General features: G+C 37.0%; 1 protein-coding gene across 13 annotated transcripts in view; it reads right to left on the bottom strand.

Moving 5' to 3' along the window:
• The window catches only part of NFIB (nuclear factor I B), a 436,690-nt gene that overhangs the window by 89,842 nt on the left and 329,640 nt on the right, over positions 1-17,208 (bottom strand). For all 13 annotated transcript variants that reach the window (XR_009346411.1, XM_059142332.1, XM_059142331.1 and 10 more), the window contains exon 3: positions 11,064-11,117. Coding sequence is in view for 12 of the 13 variants with exons in the window: in XM_059142332.1 (XP_058998315.1) it covers positions 11,064-11,117 (54 nt within the window). In the remaining variant the exon portion in view is untranslated. The remainder of the gene's footprint in view (positions 1-11,063; positions 11,118-17,208) is intronic.

Here is a 17,208-nt window from a genome sequence, read left to right as displayed (position 1 = left end):
CGGAACTCTCCACTAACATCTCTCCCCAAGCTCATTCCCACCAAGGCCACTGTCACTCAGGATTCACCTCCATCAACTGCTCCCCCTCTGTCCACTGTCCCTTGTCCTAGAAGCTACGGCTATTACAGCTGCCTCCAGAAACTCAAGTGTGGCAGTCAATGGGAGTGACTCAGTCTGCGAAAGGACCTCAACACCAGGATTTCTCGTTTCTTTCTCTGCGTGGCATGGCACACTCATAAACATTCAGGCCAAGCATGGACGAGGCCAGCATTCATTTTTTCACAAGGCCTTGTACAGAGTCAATTGTATTATTCACCAGTTGCAGAGGAGGAGAGGCAAGGAACAAAGTATGAATGACATAGTGGGGTTACTACTGTCTTAAGGTTTAGATCTATGAAAAAATGTAAGCTTTGGCCTCCTCTTGCCAATAACTAATTAGACCTGTGGGCAAATCCCTTGTTCTCTTTGCCCCGTTTTCATAAGTCAAGTGAAGACACTGAATTAGCAGTGTTATAAGCATTGGTGTCCTCTGCTTTCTTGAGTGTGTCAAGTAAAAAAAAAAAAAAAGATATTGGATTACAGTAGCCAATTATTCATTTAGAAAATGTAACTGTCTACTTGGGAAGGGGGAGATGTGTAAGCCAACATAAGCATGACACAAAGCAGCAATCGTAACCGAAACAGGAGTGTCCAGGAGATCCGTTGGGCAACACTGTAACTATATTCACTTCAAAATTTCTTAAGAGAGCAAATCTCATGTTAAGATTCTTATCATAACAAAATAAAACTAAAAAAAGAGAAAAAAAGCAAAGGAACACTGTAAGTAGAGCATGGTCAATTGAATCAAATAAATACTATTAAAAAATATGGAAGCAGAAATAGAATGGAAAAGGGGCACTGGAATCAGATCGTAAAAGTCATGTATAAATAAAAATAAATGAAAATGAATAAATAAAAAGTCAAGAATTTAATGAAAATCATTTCAAGTGGAGACAGAAGCCAAGTTGCAGGAGAGGTTAAGGAGGAAGGTTAGTCTTTTTCATGAGAAAGAAGAGAGCGATGGGACTCTTAGCTGAATGAGGTGTCTGAATGAGGACCAAAACACGCATTTGTTTAAGTAAGAAATAAGCTGGGACACCTGGGTGGCTCAGTGAGTTAAGCCTCTGCCTTCAGCTCAGGTCATGATCTCAGGGTCCTGGGATCGAGCCCCGCATCGGGCTCTTTGCTCAGCCTGCTTTCCCCCCACCCCGCCGCCGCCCGCTGCTCTGATTACTTGTGATCTCTCCCTCTCTCCCTCTCTCTCTCTCTGTCAAATAAATAAATAAATAAATAAATAGGTTGGTTTTTTTTTTTTTTTTTAAGTAAGAAATAAGTTACCAGGAATGAGTTAATAGGATAAAGGAGATATCTGCGGAGAGCCAGGAAGAATAAGGCACACAGAAAAATTTCAACGAAGACAGAAAAGTTGGTGGCTTCAGAAAGTAGGAACACTATTAAAAGGTAAATGGGAAAAATCTTTATAGGATGTGAATACAAGAGGCTAACATACAAAATGTTGCCAAGGGAAAAGCAATCTCTAATGATACATTTGTACTCTTTCTCATGTCACTCTTATAAACTATGTAACAAAATTCATACCACATTTCCTTTGATGTCAAAAACCTTAGAACAAAATTGACTACCTAAAAACTATCAGCCTATCCCATCAAAAGACTTGAAAATACCTCTTTCTTTGCCTCAGATCTTATCTTGACCTGTAACATTGTGTATGTCATCTTAAAGTTTTAGAGGAGAGCAATAAAAAAAAAATCAATGAATTTCTATCTGGATCCACAGCAAATGATACTTCCTGTAGGAAGCCTTTTTGATCAACCCAGCTAGAAGAGAAAGTAGGTTGAAAAAGCCATCACTTTTATCAAGTACCTGCTACTTGCCAAATATGGCCCCCCACCCCCCACCTGATGCTTACAACTGGTGTGGATATAGTTGTGCTGAGTTCAGAGAAGTTGGCTGATATGCTCAGGCTCCTCATGGGCCCCATGATCATGGTAGAACATGGAGCCTTGATTCAGTGGAAAAATTTAATTCTGAAGTTCATGTTCTTCCCACTTCCCCATGTTCCCTATGATAGTTGGAAAGAGTATTTCACAACTTTGAACTCCCATGACACTTGAGTTGTCATGCTGAGTAATATCAGTCTTCACGACATATAAAAAATAGCACACATAATAAATGAACAGAAAAGCTTGTGGAAAGCAAGCTTCATTTGTAACGTAAAACCACTGTAAAACCATCCCCCATTTTACCTTCTACAGCATCTAGCATAGCGCTATGAACAAAATAGATGCTCACCAAATGTCTGTAACTGAATAATCCACCCACAGACAGCTCGTTCTGGGATGTTCATTGTTCTTGGTATAGAATGATGTATATTTCCAACTCCTCCAAGGCAAATGGCTATCTCAACTCATTTAGAGCTGACTCAACCTACACCTTGTCTCTGGGAATGTAATATTTAATTCTTAATTCAGCAACTAGTGGGTACTCAGTGTTATTTTTTGGCTAACAAGGTGGATGATCAAGGAGATACGGGAAAATCTCCTTCATGACCTCATAAGACATTCCTAAATTGTCTTTTTCCGCCCAAAATTAATATTATGAGTGATCAGGCTAGAACCATTACAGAGGCTGGGCATGGTGCTAACTGCTATGTAGATCAATTTTTGAGGAGTGGGTTATATACAAGCACCCATATGCAGCCTATAAAAATAAGGAGCTGAGGGCTATGTGCCCTTCTCGGATTTTAACAGTAATTTGCCAAGAAAACATATTCTTAATCTTTTACTCCTTTACTCTGAATTTTATCCTAAATTTGAACATTTAGGAACTTTGTGATGTCTTGAAAAAAAAATTAAAGGATAAAAAAGAAAACTGTTTCTGAAACAAAATCTGGTAGAAAAAAATCCTTTTATTTTTGCACTGACTTGCACAGACCACATTCTAAAATTACATAAAAGGTTTACCTACGATGTCAAGTCTTACCACAGTTAACCAATCCTTTTAATGTCTTTCTATTTATACTTCCAAGAAGAGAAAGCCTGTTTATAGTTAGTTGCATATTGTCTAATGCCAAAGTTTAAAATTACTTCTAAGTATCATGAAATAGTGTATTTTCCTCTATAAAAGTTTTTATTCTTGTGGCTGCAATAAATGAAAATATGAGAATAAATGGGTATGAACTTATTAACTGAGGATTAAATGAGCTATGATTTTTAAAAATCAGAGTAGAATTTCTTTTCCTTGACTTTGAATATCATATTCAAAAATTAAACATGCTCTATGGACTCTTTCAGGGTCTATGAAAATGTATTTGTCTTCACACACAAATAAAGAAAAACATTGTATTACTTCTATAACTATTAGAAAGTAAAGTTTGTCCCAAATTCTAAGTTAAAAAATAAAAGAAGTCAAGCAAATATGGACTTCCATACTGATTCTAACAGATGATAACTACAGCTACAGATGCTATATTAATTTTATCAATAATTATTTATTTGGTTGCTTTTCATTAGTTTCATGACAATCCTCTGTTGGCTTTAATCTCTGTACCTATAAAATAAAGTTGGGGACAGATTGACTATAAAACTTGATGATTTAAAGAATTTCTTAAATGCAAGGTCAGCTGATTACTATATTACTATGGTAAACATATACTACTATGGGTAAAGAAGAAATGATAAGAGAAATCAAACAATATCTTATAGCAAATGAAAATGGAAATGAAACATATCAAAATGTATGGGATCCCGTGAAGGCAGTTCTATAAGGGAAGTTCTTGGCAATAAATGCTTACCTCAAGAAACAAGAAATGTGTCAAATGAACAACCTATCTTTACACTTCAAGGAACAAGAAAAAATAGAACAAAGCCCAAAGTTAACAAAAGGAAAGAAATAACAAAGATGAGAGCAGAAATAAATGAAACAGAGATTATAAAGGCAATAAAAATAATAAATGAAATTAAGAGCTGGTTTTTTGAAAAGATGAAATTGACAAAACTTTAGCTAAACTCACCAAGAAAAAGGGCTCAAATAAATAAATTCAGAAATGAAAAAGATATCAGTTACAACTGATATCACAGAAATAATAAAAGACTGTTATAAAAAAAATATGCTAACACACTGAATAACCCAGAAAAAGTGGATGAATTAACAGAAACATATAACCTACCATGAGTCATGATGAAATAGAAAATCTGAACAGACCAATTACAAGTAAGGAGATAACCTTATTTGTATCAAAAACCCCCCAATAAACAAAAGTCCAGGACAGACAACTTCACTGGTGAATTCTACCAGTCAAAATAATTAAATAAATAAACAGATAAATAAATAAATAATAAAAAATTTAAGAATTTGACATAATCTCACTCAAACTGTTTCAAAAAAATAAAAGAGGAGGGAAATCTTCCAAATTCATTTTATGAGGCCAGCTTTACCCTGACACTGAAACCAGGATAAGATGTCACAGAAAAAGAAAATTACAGACCAATATTTCTGTGAATGCAGATGCAAAAATCCTCAACAAAATATTAGCAAACCAAATTCAACAATACATTAAAAGGATCATACCCCATGATTAAGTGGGATTTATCCTAGAGATACAAGGATGGTTCAACAGGGCAAATTGGTCAATACACCACATTAACAAAATGAAGCTTATAAATCATATAATCACTTCATAGATGCAGAACAACATGTGACAAAATTCAACATCTGTTTATGATTAAAAACTCTCAACAAGATGGGCTTTCGGGTCCATATCTCAAAATAATAAAGGCCATATACGACAAGTCCACAGCTAGAATCATACTTGGTGGTGAAAATCTAAATGCTTTTCCTCTAAGATCAGGAAATAGATAAGGATACCCACTATTACCATTTTTATTTAACATAGTATCAGGAGTCCTGGCCAGAGGAGTTAGGCAAGAAAAATAAATAAAAGTCATCCAAATTGAAAAGAAGAAAGGAAGGAAGGAAGGAGGGAGGGGGAAGGAAAGGTAGAAAGAAAGAAAGAAGGAAAGAAGAAAGCAGTCATTATTTGTAGGTGACTCATTATCTATATAGAAAACCCTAAAAACTCCATCAGAAAACTGTTAGAACAAATAAATTCAGTAAAGCTGTAGGATGCAATGTCAAAAATCTGTTGTATTACTGTACATTAATAAGAGAGAATAATAATAATAGAGAAATTAAGAAAACATTCTGTTTAAGGGCCTGGGGTGGCTCAGTTAAATGTCTCACTTTTGATTTCAGCTCAAGTCATAATCTCAGGGTTCTGAGATTGAGGCCATGTTGGGTTCTGTGCTGGGTATGGAGCCTGCTTAAGATTCTTGTTCTCTACTATGCAGCCATCAAAAATAATGAAATCTTGCCATTTGCAATAATGTGGATGGAACTAGAGGATGTTATGCTAAGTGAAATAAGTCAGTCAGAGACAGACAATTATCATATGATCTCTCTGATATGAGGAATTTGAGAGGCAGGGCGGGGGGTCGTGGGGGGAAGGGAGGAGGAAAGAATCAAGCAAGATGGGACCAAGGAGGGAGACAAACCATAAGAGACTCCTCATCCCAGGAAACAAACTGAGGGTTGCTGGGAGGTGCAGGGGTGGGGAGGAATAGGGTGGATGGGTTATGGACATTGGGGAGGGTATGTGCTATGGTTGAGTGCTGTGAATTGTGTAAGACTGATGATTCACAGACCTGTACACCTGAAGCAAATAATACATTATATGTTTAAAAAAAAAAAAATTCTTGTTCTCCCTCTCTCTCTGCCCCTCCTCCAATCTAAGGAAGAAAGAAAGAAAGAAAGACATCTTGTTTACAACTGCATCAAAAAAAATTTTTTTTTAGCACCTAGGAATATTTAACCAAAGAAGTGCAAGACCTATAACTAAACACTTAAATACTTTTATGAAAGATATAGATGAAGAAACAACAAATAAATGGAAAAATATTCCATGCTCATGGGTTGGAAGAATTAATATTGTTAACATGTTCATATTACCCAAAGCAACCTGCAGGATCAATGCAATCACTATCAAAATTCCAATGGCAGTTCTCATAGAAATAGAATAAACAGTCCTAAGATTTATATGGAACCATAAAAGACTCCAAATAACCAAAGCAATCTCAAAAAAGAACAAAGCTGGAGGCATCATATGCCTTGATTTCACACTATATTACAAAGCTATACTAACAAGAACAGTGTGATATTATACCAATACGCTGATCACATACACTGCTCAATGTAACTGAATAGGGAGCCTAGAAATAAACTCATATATTTATAATCAATTAATTTATGTTAAAGGAGCCAAGAACACACAATGAGAAAAGGACAGTCTTTTCAAAAAATGGTGTTGGGAATTGTACCATCACATCCAAAAGAATGAAACTAGACCATTATTCACTCCATACACAAAAATTAACTCAAGATAGATTAAAAACTCAAATGTAAGGCTTAAAGCCATAAAACGTCCACATGAAAACATAGGCAGTAAAGTCTCTGACATCAGTCTTGGCAATAATTTTTTTAATCTGACATCAAAAGCAAAAACAATACAAGAAAAAATAGACAAGTGGGATTTTATCAATCTAAAAAGTTTCTGCATAGGAAAGAAACCCTTTAAGAGAAGGAAAAGGAAACCTACTGAATGGAAGAAATATTTGTAAATCATATACCTGATAAGGGGTTAATATCCAAAATATATAAAGAATTCATACAACTCACTAACAAAAAAATCTGATTAAAAAAATGGGCAGAGGATCTAAACAGACATTTTGCAAAAAAGACATACAGATGGCCAACACGTGCACAAATACATGCTCTGCCTTATTATTCACCAGGGAACTGCAAATCGAAACCTAATACCTGTTAGAATGGTTATTACCAAAAAGACTAGAAATATCAAGTTTTGGCAAGACTATGAAGAAAAGGGAACCCTACAACAGTGTTGGTGGGAAGGTAAATTGGTGTAGCCACTATGGAAAATAGTATGGCTTTCCTTAAAAAACTAAAAATATAGCTCTACATGATCCAGCAATTCTACTTCTGGATTTTTGTTTAAAAAAATGAGAACACTAATTTAAAAAGATAAATATACCTAATGTTCATGCAGCATCATTTATAATAGCCAAGATATCAAAATAACCTGTCTCCAACAATGAATGAAAGGATAAAGAAAATGTGGTATGTAAATATAAATATAATATATGTGTGGTGTGTGCATATAAATGGGAGTATGTATATGGAATATTATTCAGCCATGAAAAAGGATGAAATCTTGCTATTTACAAAAACATGGATGGCTCTTGAGGGTATTGTGCTAACTGAAAGAAGTCAGACAGGCAAAGACTGATATCATATGATCTCTCTGGCATGTGGAATATATTTATTATATATTATATACTATAATATGTTAACATATATAATAACATATAATATACTAAATATAAACATATAACTTCTGACTATATCAAAATCAAAGGAAATGAGGAAATGTGTATCATCAAAAAAAAATTAAGTTGTCTAGTGCTTCTTGACTAAAATAACAGTGCTCTATCCTTGGGCACCATCAGAATTTTAAAGCCCCTTAGACCTGAAAAGATGATGATGCCCATCCCCACCATGTAACACAGAATAAAAACAAAACAGGAATTCACAAATAGTATAAGGAAGTGCCATAAAGACACATGCATCTGTTCTTATAGAATGACTGAATGGCATCTACATTCATGTTAACAGCAGGGAACAGATTTCACAGAGCTTCTACCTCCAAAAGGGCTGGAATGTTTGCTATCACTTCCCAAGCTGTTGGGAAGGAGATGGTAGCCATGTCTATGGGTTGCCCATCTCCCAGTGGAAAACTACTGGTGATAAGAAAGTGTTCTCCCTCAAAGTGATCTTTTCCCAAAGTTTAACTTCCCTTTGTTATAACAATACAAGCAGCAAAGTGATTTGATTCTCTCGTTGTTTATGGTAGTAGATTGAATTTTCCCATGAATGCATTGTGTCTTTTTGAGATACTGAATCTGAAAAGTCAGAGATTTCACATTTCAGCCAAAGCTAGAAGACAAAGATGTAAAAAGCCTCCAAAAGATAAATTCTGCTCTAAAATCCCAAACGTGCTTACATTCAAGAAAAGAACTTTTTTTTCTTTTCTTTTCTTTTTTTTTCTTGAGAGAGAGAGTGAGAAGGAGAGCATAAACACAAGCAGGGGAAGGGCAGAAGGAGAGGACAGAAGTAGGTCCACACTCAACCCAGAGCCCGATGAGGGACTTGATCTCATGACCCTGAGATCATGACCTGAGCCAAAATCAAGACTCAGACACTTAACCAACTGAGCTACCCAGGTGCCCCATGAAAAGTATAAAATTAAAAGTATAAAATTTAAAAGTATACATACTTTTAAAAGTATGTATAATTTATTCCAATTGACTACAAAACAAAAACCTTAATAAGTTCTGATTTTTTACATTTCAAATTAGAAGCCATTCTACATTTGATTTATCTCAAGTTACTACAGAACAAACTCTCAACTTTCATCAAATGGGATTCCTTAACAATCTTTATGTTTAAGTCCATAATACAATGATACACAACATATGTTAAAACGGTGGCATGCTTCTGAATCATCAAAGAAAATTCTATATTTCTTCCATTTAATTTTGAAATTATATGTTTTATTATTTTCTAACTATAAAACTGGTAATTGATGTAACATGTATGCATATACAATATTCAACTAATCATAATATGATCTACAACATCCCAATTTTAAGACAGTGTTCTCAAAAAGGATTGATTTCCGAGGAAAATTTAAAAAGGAAAAAAATAGAAGGATTCTACCTTGATTATTTCTGTTTGTCACATTATATGCAAAGAGATGAATTAAGAGATGCTATGCTGAATGTAGCAAAAGAAAAATTGAACCAACCTTCTTGACAAATATTGAAAAATCAAATTCTGGCATTTTACAACTATTCAACAATTATTAATTCAGCATAAGCAGAGAACATTTTTAAGTGAGTGTAATTCTGTACATGTTCAGAAGTACATTTCAAACAATAACAGCTTTATTAATTTCAAATGCAAAGAACATATCCCTGGTTTTAGTTTGACTGACTTACATTATTGATCAACTCCTTTTCTATTAACTACCCTCCCCTACCCCATTCTTTCTAAAATGAGTGAAGAAGCTTTTAAAAAATGTTTGAACACAATTCACTTTGGGTTATTATGTTACAGAGGGAAACTATTACCCAAGTAAAAAGAAGAAATCTTAGTAATGTTAAAAGGATAACCTATTGAAATTTTCCCAACTTTGGGAAATTTTTGCCTTTTTTAAAAGATTTTTTTAAAAGGGTTTTATTTATTTATTTGACAGAGAGAGAGAGAGAGAGGAAGTACAAGCAGGGGGAGCGGCAGGGAGAAAAGAGAAGCAGACTCCCAGACTCCCACTGAACAGAGAGCCCGACATGGGGCTCGACGCCAGGACCCTGGGATCATGATCTGAGCCAAAGGCAGACGCTTAACCGACTGAGCCACCCAGGTGCCCCTCAACTTCAGAAGACTTCTGACAAAACTTATTACGTTCGAAATAGTCCTTTTTATTCTACTCTCCCACCAACACAAAAAATAAAGTAATAAAGTTAACTGGAAATTATATTTAAAATTTCTCTGTTTCCTGCATGTTTTGTTATCAATCTGTATGAATTTTTAATGATTTTGATCAAAGTAGGGAGAAATCAAGTTAGCATACATTTTTCAATCTACCTTAAAACTCTGAATCTTTGACGTATCGGCTACTTTCGCCGAACAGTAAGGTTCTTACTCCGTAAGAGTAAGTTAATATGTATTTGAAAAATACAGTTTTTTTAAGATAAAAATAAAGAGCAAAATAGAGGCAAGACTCAGAGAGAAAAACTATATTGTCTTGACTTTGCATCTTTACTTGCATATTTACATACTGTATCTTTCTAACCCCATTTTCAAATTAAAGACTAGCCTGACATATTTTCTTACAGTTTGGGGTTCTTTAGACAGTTTAACCTCACAGTAGCAAAACCCTATGACAGGGCAGGTCAAGTAACTAAGGACCTAAAACTAAGTCTACTTGAGAAAACTTTTATTATCACCTTTCAAAGACATTTTGTTTATTTTCAATGAAAATAACCAGATCAGATTATTTTGGGAAGTAGAGGGCATGTGTGGTGAGTTTGGATTTTTACGTTCATTTTGCTTTGTTTCTGTTGGTTTATTCTTAGAGCACTCTTTTACCCAAGTTACAGATACAAATGAGACTCTCCTGATAATGAAATATTAGGAATCCTTCTTTGCACACGTTTTATGTCATGAGGGAAAAAACCAAAGTACTCCTGAATCAATAGGTTTAGAAGCAACAAAACTCTGAAGACAGCCAAGTTATAAAAGCCCATTTTCAGATCTGGAACAACCTCTGAACATACAGAGAGTATTCGGCATGCATTAAACTGAAGGAAAAGTCCCACTTTCATTATTTCCTGATTCTTGGAATCCAATAAAAACTTTATGGAACAAAAACTCTTTGGCAAAGAATCCTTCACTGAACGCATAACCAACCACCTCCACAACCCTCCTTTTAAAGTAATGAGAGTTGATAAACTATAATAAGAGTAGGGAAATTTTTACTTTTTCTCATGCGTTTTGAAAGAATGATGAAGTGGTTTTTTGGCTTTTTAAGCCCTGGGGACTTTCAGCACCTGGACAATGCATGTTCACTTTTCAAAAAAACACCAACAAAAATGAAAATGGTGGCGGTTAGGTAAATATCGATGACGTCCGTATACAAGTATTTGCCCCTGTGAAGGGCCTACACAGAATCACATCCCGTCCTGATCATACCAGTCTGCCAGAGAAAAACAGGCAGCTGACCTGTTTTATCTATACAGTGTTTATCTATACAGTGGTACCTTTGTTCTCCAACAATGTTAGATTGCAAACGTCTTGGAGCATATATTTACCTGGAGGATTCTTGGCAGGATCATTGTGGCTTGGACTTCCTGATTGTCCAGAATCTATAAAGAAATCACAGAAAATGTTTTCTTTTTAATTTGTTTTGAACGAATTTCACAATCCTCAGGAGGACTTTAAAAAAAAAAAATTAAGATGCAACAATGAAGCTGAGTGTGTTTCAATAAAGTATACTTTCCCAAGCCTTTCAGCAGCAACACTTTATTTATCAAGCTAGATGAATGTCCATCCATATTTCTGTGTCAAAAGGAAAAGAAAAAAGTAGAGATCTATCATAGTCTCAGAATGGAGCAAGGCTTTTTTGAAACAAAAGGTCTGGCTCCAAAGCCACGAAAGGCGGTTTGGAGGTGGAGCCTGTCAGAAGTAATATGAAATAAAGCAGATACATCCCCTAAAAATGCAATCCGAGTGTAATTAAACATGCTTTTAAGAACCTGAAAATGTTTTTATTCGAGGAGTGAAATACACAGAAACGAGAGTCCGTTTTTCCAGGATTTCACGTGCACACACACATACCCACTCCCATAATCTCCCAACCTACTGGATCCAGGCCCAGATTTGTCTCCATCCCATAATAGCAATCAATTTGCAAACACCAAGAAAAGCATAAATTACTAGGTAGAAACTAACATAGCTTTGTGGCGAGCAAACTGTTGGATCAATTTAATTTCCATCTGTGATAGACAGACTGCAGATAAGGAGAACAAGATCAATGTCGTCTCTCTGAATTTCCTCCTGCACGTTCTTTTTCATTGATGCTTTCTGCAGAAAGCAGCGGAAAGGTTACACTACAGCTAAGCAACACTCCTTTCCCAGCTCATCTAACACTGCTATGTTTTGCTCCTTCCTCTTTTTCCTCTATGTCCCCTCCACACTTATCTGTGTCATTTGCCCTGTATGATTATACACTTCCTTGCAGGTTGCTTTCTCATCTTCTTTTATAGGTTCTAGTATTGAAGTTTTGTCTCCCCAACTAAATCGCATGCTCCCAAGCAGGGAAAGAGATCCTTTCTACTTCTTTTGTGTCCTCCCCGGTGGGCAGTGTGCCGTGAATGCACTAGGCTTTCAGTAAACGCCTGGGAATGGAAGGCTGAGATTCAGCAGCCTTCTCTGCCTGCCTAGGAAAGGCGGTTTTGAACTTGATAGTGAATTTCAACAAAATGTGATCGGTGGCCACAGATAAGTCTCCTTCCTGAAATCTTGCCATGGTACCTAAGCCAAGACAGGAATCCAGTCTCACTGAAGCAGAAATATCTTAGGCTGGTTTTTTTCAGCAGGGTTATTAACTTCTTCCATGGAAGTGATTAGCATACTCCAACTGCTGCTTCCACTGTTAAATGCAAGGGGATCCTATGAGTCTCTTTCTGTACAGAGCTTGGTTTTTCATCTTTGCCTTTTGCCTCATGCCTGCTAAATAGAGTTAATGCTGAGATGGGAATTCTACCTCCTCATCCTATTTCCTTTGTCTTTTTTTTTTCCTCCAGAATAGCTTTCATGAAATCTTCACAAATATATTTAGTGATTCCTACATTATCCTCCAATGATTTCCGATTTCCCAAAACTGTAAACAGTCCCACAGTTTGGTGTTCTCTAAAATGCTTGTCTCCCATCTCTCGTGAATCTGCTTGCTTTTTTCTGGAATTGAGGCAAGACTTGGTGACTTACAACTTAGAAGGTCAATTCTTCTCTTTCTACATTCCTATAAAAGATGGTATATAACATTGGCCACTTTCCAGGCATGCAGTCTGATGGTTACATAAAAATGATAAATGACATTATTTTGCTACAGCTTCAGCTATTTCTGCCTCAAGTTCCTCTGACAAATGTCCTTCAATACTGATACTACATTCCAATTTAATTTCTCAAGTCACTCTAACCTTTTGAGGAGTTCCTACTTATTATTATTATTATTATTAACATACCTACTGGACAGAAGGCTTCTTCATATTGTCTTTTTTCTTCTGAAGTTAACTCACATTTATGGAGATCTAGACATGCATCCCTCAAGGTGGCTAACTGCCACCTTCCTAACGACACAACATGAGGCAGGTTGACCTTGTCCTCAGGGGACAGGGGTTGTAGACCCTCCGTGAGCCTCGCATTTACTTAAATCAGTTCCAAAAGGGCACCACAAAACTCCTTCTCAACATCTGGCTCCTAAAACTTGGGTCAATTAAAGAATGAGTGTCTCTTCTATTCTGAAGAAAGTATTCAGCTAGAACAATAGCACCCCCTGTTACCACAACATCCCGTGGGGAAACCCTTGTCTTTTCAGCTGCACATTACCCCTTCCCCCATTCCCAACAAGTGCACACCAACCTCTTCATTTGAAAACAATATAATTACTAAAACAAAACACAACCAAACCACAAACATTTGAGGGAAAACTGAAGTAGACACTACATTTGAATCACACACTTGCTTTTAATAAGAATTCTACTTTCTAAAATGATCGGGCATTTACCGGCACGCAATGGCAGCTTTTCCTCATATTCCCAAGTCTGCTTCTTCTCATGAAGTAAAAGAGCATATACGAGATCCCAAAATATAGAAGAGAGCCGCCTCAGGGAGGGGGCAAGTTCGCATTTACTTTTCAGACTGTAAATTCTAACACTATAATCTACTCTTAACTCTTATGGCACCTTATACCGGTCACTCAATTCCAACTGCTAGAAAAGGAAGTAACCAGCGAGTCATAGTTGGCAGAGAAACCAAAATGAACTGTTATTGTGGTTAACTTCAGAGAAGGAATTATTCGGACCACATCAAAAACCCAGGTCACATTACTCTATACCCAAAGGTTTTCTTCAACTACTTCCATCATTTGCTCAAGTCCTGTGTGTGGGTCTGTGTGTATTTAATATGTTATCATCAATTCTAGCTCTGTTCCTCACTAGTAGGGGGATTTTGTGCACAATTACTTAACTCTTAAAGCCTTTTGGTCTTGATATTTACAACTGTAATACTGTCTAACTTGTAGAATTGTTGCAAAGCTTTTATTATGTCAACCATCATGCACTGGTCAGATGCATCTGATACAATCAGTAAATCAACGGTATCAAACACAGAGGTCACATTCAAAGAATGATTAGTGTGTTTAATGGGCTAACTCTCAGGAAGAAAGGGATAAAGGGGATATGACTAAATTCTGCCCATCCCAGGCAAATGATTTGTGGACAGGGTACCTGGGTGGCTCAGTCAGTGAGCATGTGCCTTAGGTTCAGGTTGTGAACCCCCTAGGGTCCTGGAATCGAGCCCCATATCGGGCTCCCTGCTCAGTGGGGACCCTGCTTCTCCCTTTCCTTCTGCGGCTCCCCCTGCTTGTGCTCCCTCTCTCTGTGTCAAACAAATAAATAAAAATATTTTAGGGCACCTGGGTGGCTCAGTGGGTTGAAGCCTCTGCCTTCAGCTCAGGTCGTTATCCCAGGGTCCTGGGATGGAACCCTACGTCGGGCTCTCTGCTCAGCGGGGAGCCTGCTTCCCCCCGCCCCTGCTCTCTCTGCCTGCCTCTCTGCCTGCTTGTCATCTCTGTCAAATAAATAAATAAAATCTTAAAAAAAATTTTTTTTAAATTTTTTAAAATAGCCAGATTTTTGGTAAATAGCCAGAACATGAAGGAGACACTTGAAGGATATACACTTCAAGGAGTGTGTGCCTGCGGAGAATTCCTACGTAAAAGCTGTAGGCGCCCTCTCCCCCCAAGGGAGAAAGCTCTGCCACTGCAAGGCTCTCATGAGCTCTCATGCTCAAAAGGCAGCAGATACAAGCCATCTGATGGGGATTACCTTCCAGAAGATGGAAGTCTGTAAAGAACAAGGCTGGTAAGAAGGGGGGTTGGGAGTTGCCCAGCACACTGGGTCTTGAGTCTAGAACAATCCGGATGTAGTGGAGAGGAGGACAGGGGACCAGAACTTAAAAGCAGCTCACCTGAACCAGTCCTCCGTCATTCCCTCCACATTTTATTTTTTCTTCCTTGATCCTAGTCTACATCTTCTACATTTCTGACTTCATTGGACATAATGCAGAGCTGAAATAGTTTGCATTACGTACTTATAAAAATATCTTCTGATCCATTCTTTATGTTTTAATAGTGTGAACTAAACATGTATGTCTTCTTCTTGGAAGAAAATAGTGAAGCCATTTCTAAGTTACTACTTTTTACACTCAATCTATTCCTCCTACCCCAGGAATAAGAAAAGATTCTCATCCCAACTTTTCTTCAATCCCTTTGTGTACTCCCTTTTAGAAAGCAGCCAGCCTTTTATGGCTCTTTTAATAACTAAACTTTTAAACTTTACCCAAAGAATGGCCAGCTTCCCTCCTAACCCAGTTTTATGAAAGACCCTGGGATATTTAAGCGACCAAAATGGCTTGTCCAAAGTTACATGGCAACTATTAAAACATATGTTCTCTACATGGGCCACCCATTCAGACACACTGCCTCTTGAGAGGTTATGATGCAATCTTAAAATCACGTACAGCCAAGCGATCTTTCAGTAGATTAAATGTTTCTGGGAACTTGACCTTCCTCTAACTTCCCTCCTCCTTCCTACCATTTACCAATACATTCAAAACCTTTTTCATACATTTTAAAAGCCCACAGCTATTCTTTCACTCTAAGTTGGAAACAATAATTGTTAAAATCTATACAGTTATCAACGCTTTCAAAAGAGGACACCTCTGAATTAAATTCAGCCTGGATTCTCTCTGCTAAACAAAAAGAAGTCTAATGTTTTACTAATTAATGATCTAGTGAAAGTCCAATAAAATGTTTGTTAAATAGGTAAGATAATAAACAAATAATAACCACTTAAATATTTGTTAATGAGTACTAACTTTCTGAGGTAGGTGAACTCAATTATCTAATGGGGGCAGACCATCAAAACTGAAAGTCTTTCGAAGGTCACTGCTGTGAATCACTACTGATGTGAATCAGTAAGATTCATGGAATCCCTTCTATAGCCCAATGGCTGATGTTTGGGACCATAATAAGTTCTCAATAAGATCTTATTAAATTTCCAATTCATTTATAATAATGACCTTTAACATACTGTTTTAAGAAGAAGAATATACACTCTATGCCTTCGAGAGCTCAGAGGCTGCCCAAAGAGAAATAAATGTATAAATAAAATATTATACATGGTGACAGGTGTTATTAATGAGTATGTATCAAGATCAGCAAGCAGTTTGTTCTTCCTAGGAAGGATGAGTTAGAGTGTTTTATAGATGGTACCAAAGGGAAGGGACCTTAGGGTCTTGAGAAATGAACAGATCTCATATTATGGTGGTAGATATAATTCCACTCTGCTACCAAGGAGATCTTTTTGAAACTTCAAACTGATGAAGCTACTTCACCGCTAAGACCCTGACATGTATTCCAAGTACCCAAGGGGAAATCTCCAAATTTTTCAGTATGCCATTCCGGACCGCTAGTCTTTACCAACTCCCAGGTCCTATATTAGCCTTCTGGTTCCCCATATGTCACTTACACCTGATGCCTCCAAGTCTTTGCACATTCTGTCCCCTTTTTTTCCTCCCCGAAGTCCTCCACGTTGAAGTTATCTTTATTTTAAATTCTGAAATACATGAAAGCGGTATGCTGACCTATTTATTAGCCCTACAGCCCTAATCTTTGATATACTGCCTGACATTCCGTTGAGTAAACTAAATGAGTAGGGAACAAGTGGTCTCTAAAAGTACAGAAGTGTACTAAGAAGAAGGACTAGGCATGCCCCTCAGGACAGAAACATGCATTAGAAGCCAAACAGACACACCTTTTGTGGGGTGGGGGGGAGAGCGGGGGAGGGTTTGGGAAGGTCAGGTGTAGGAGTCCTCGCCTGATGTTCAGGCTCAGTTCTGCTTCCCTTACCTCCAGAAGGAATACTTGGAAATGGGAGGGGGTAGATAAGAGAGACTATTTTGATTGAGAAATTAACTTTGGGGTCTCTCCTCCAAAAGGAAAAAATGTCTGTTGAGGGTCCAGAAACAGGCCCCCAGTTTGTAAGCAGGAGGCCAAGAAGTTTTTAATGGCCTTTATACATAAGCTGTCTTTCTACTCCTAGATGAAACCTATTTCAGGAATTCATTTCATGTTCTGGCACCATGACTGGAGTATCAACAGAAAAATTAAACTTG

Source organism: Mustela lutreola, chromosome 12 (genome assembly GCF_030435805.1).
Source record: "Mustela lutreola isolate mMusLut2 chromosome 12, mMusLut2.pri, whole genome shotgun sequence".
Classification (NCBI taxonomy): domain Eukaryota; kingdom Metazoa; phylum Chordata; class Mammalia; order Carnivora; family Mustelidae; genus Mustela; species Mustela lutreola.
Note: the sequence above shows the minus strand (reverse complement) of the source record. Positions and strands in the feature narration are given on the sequence as shown.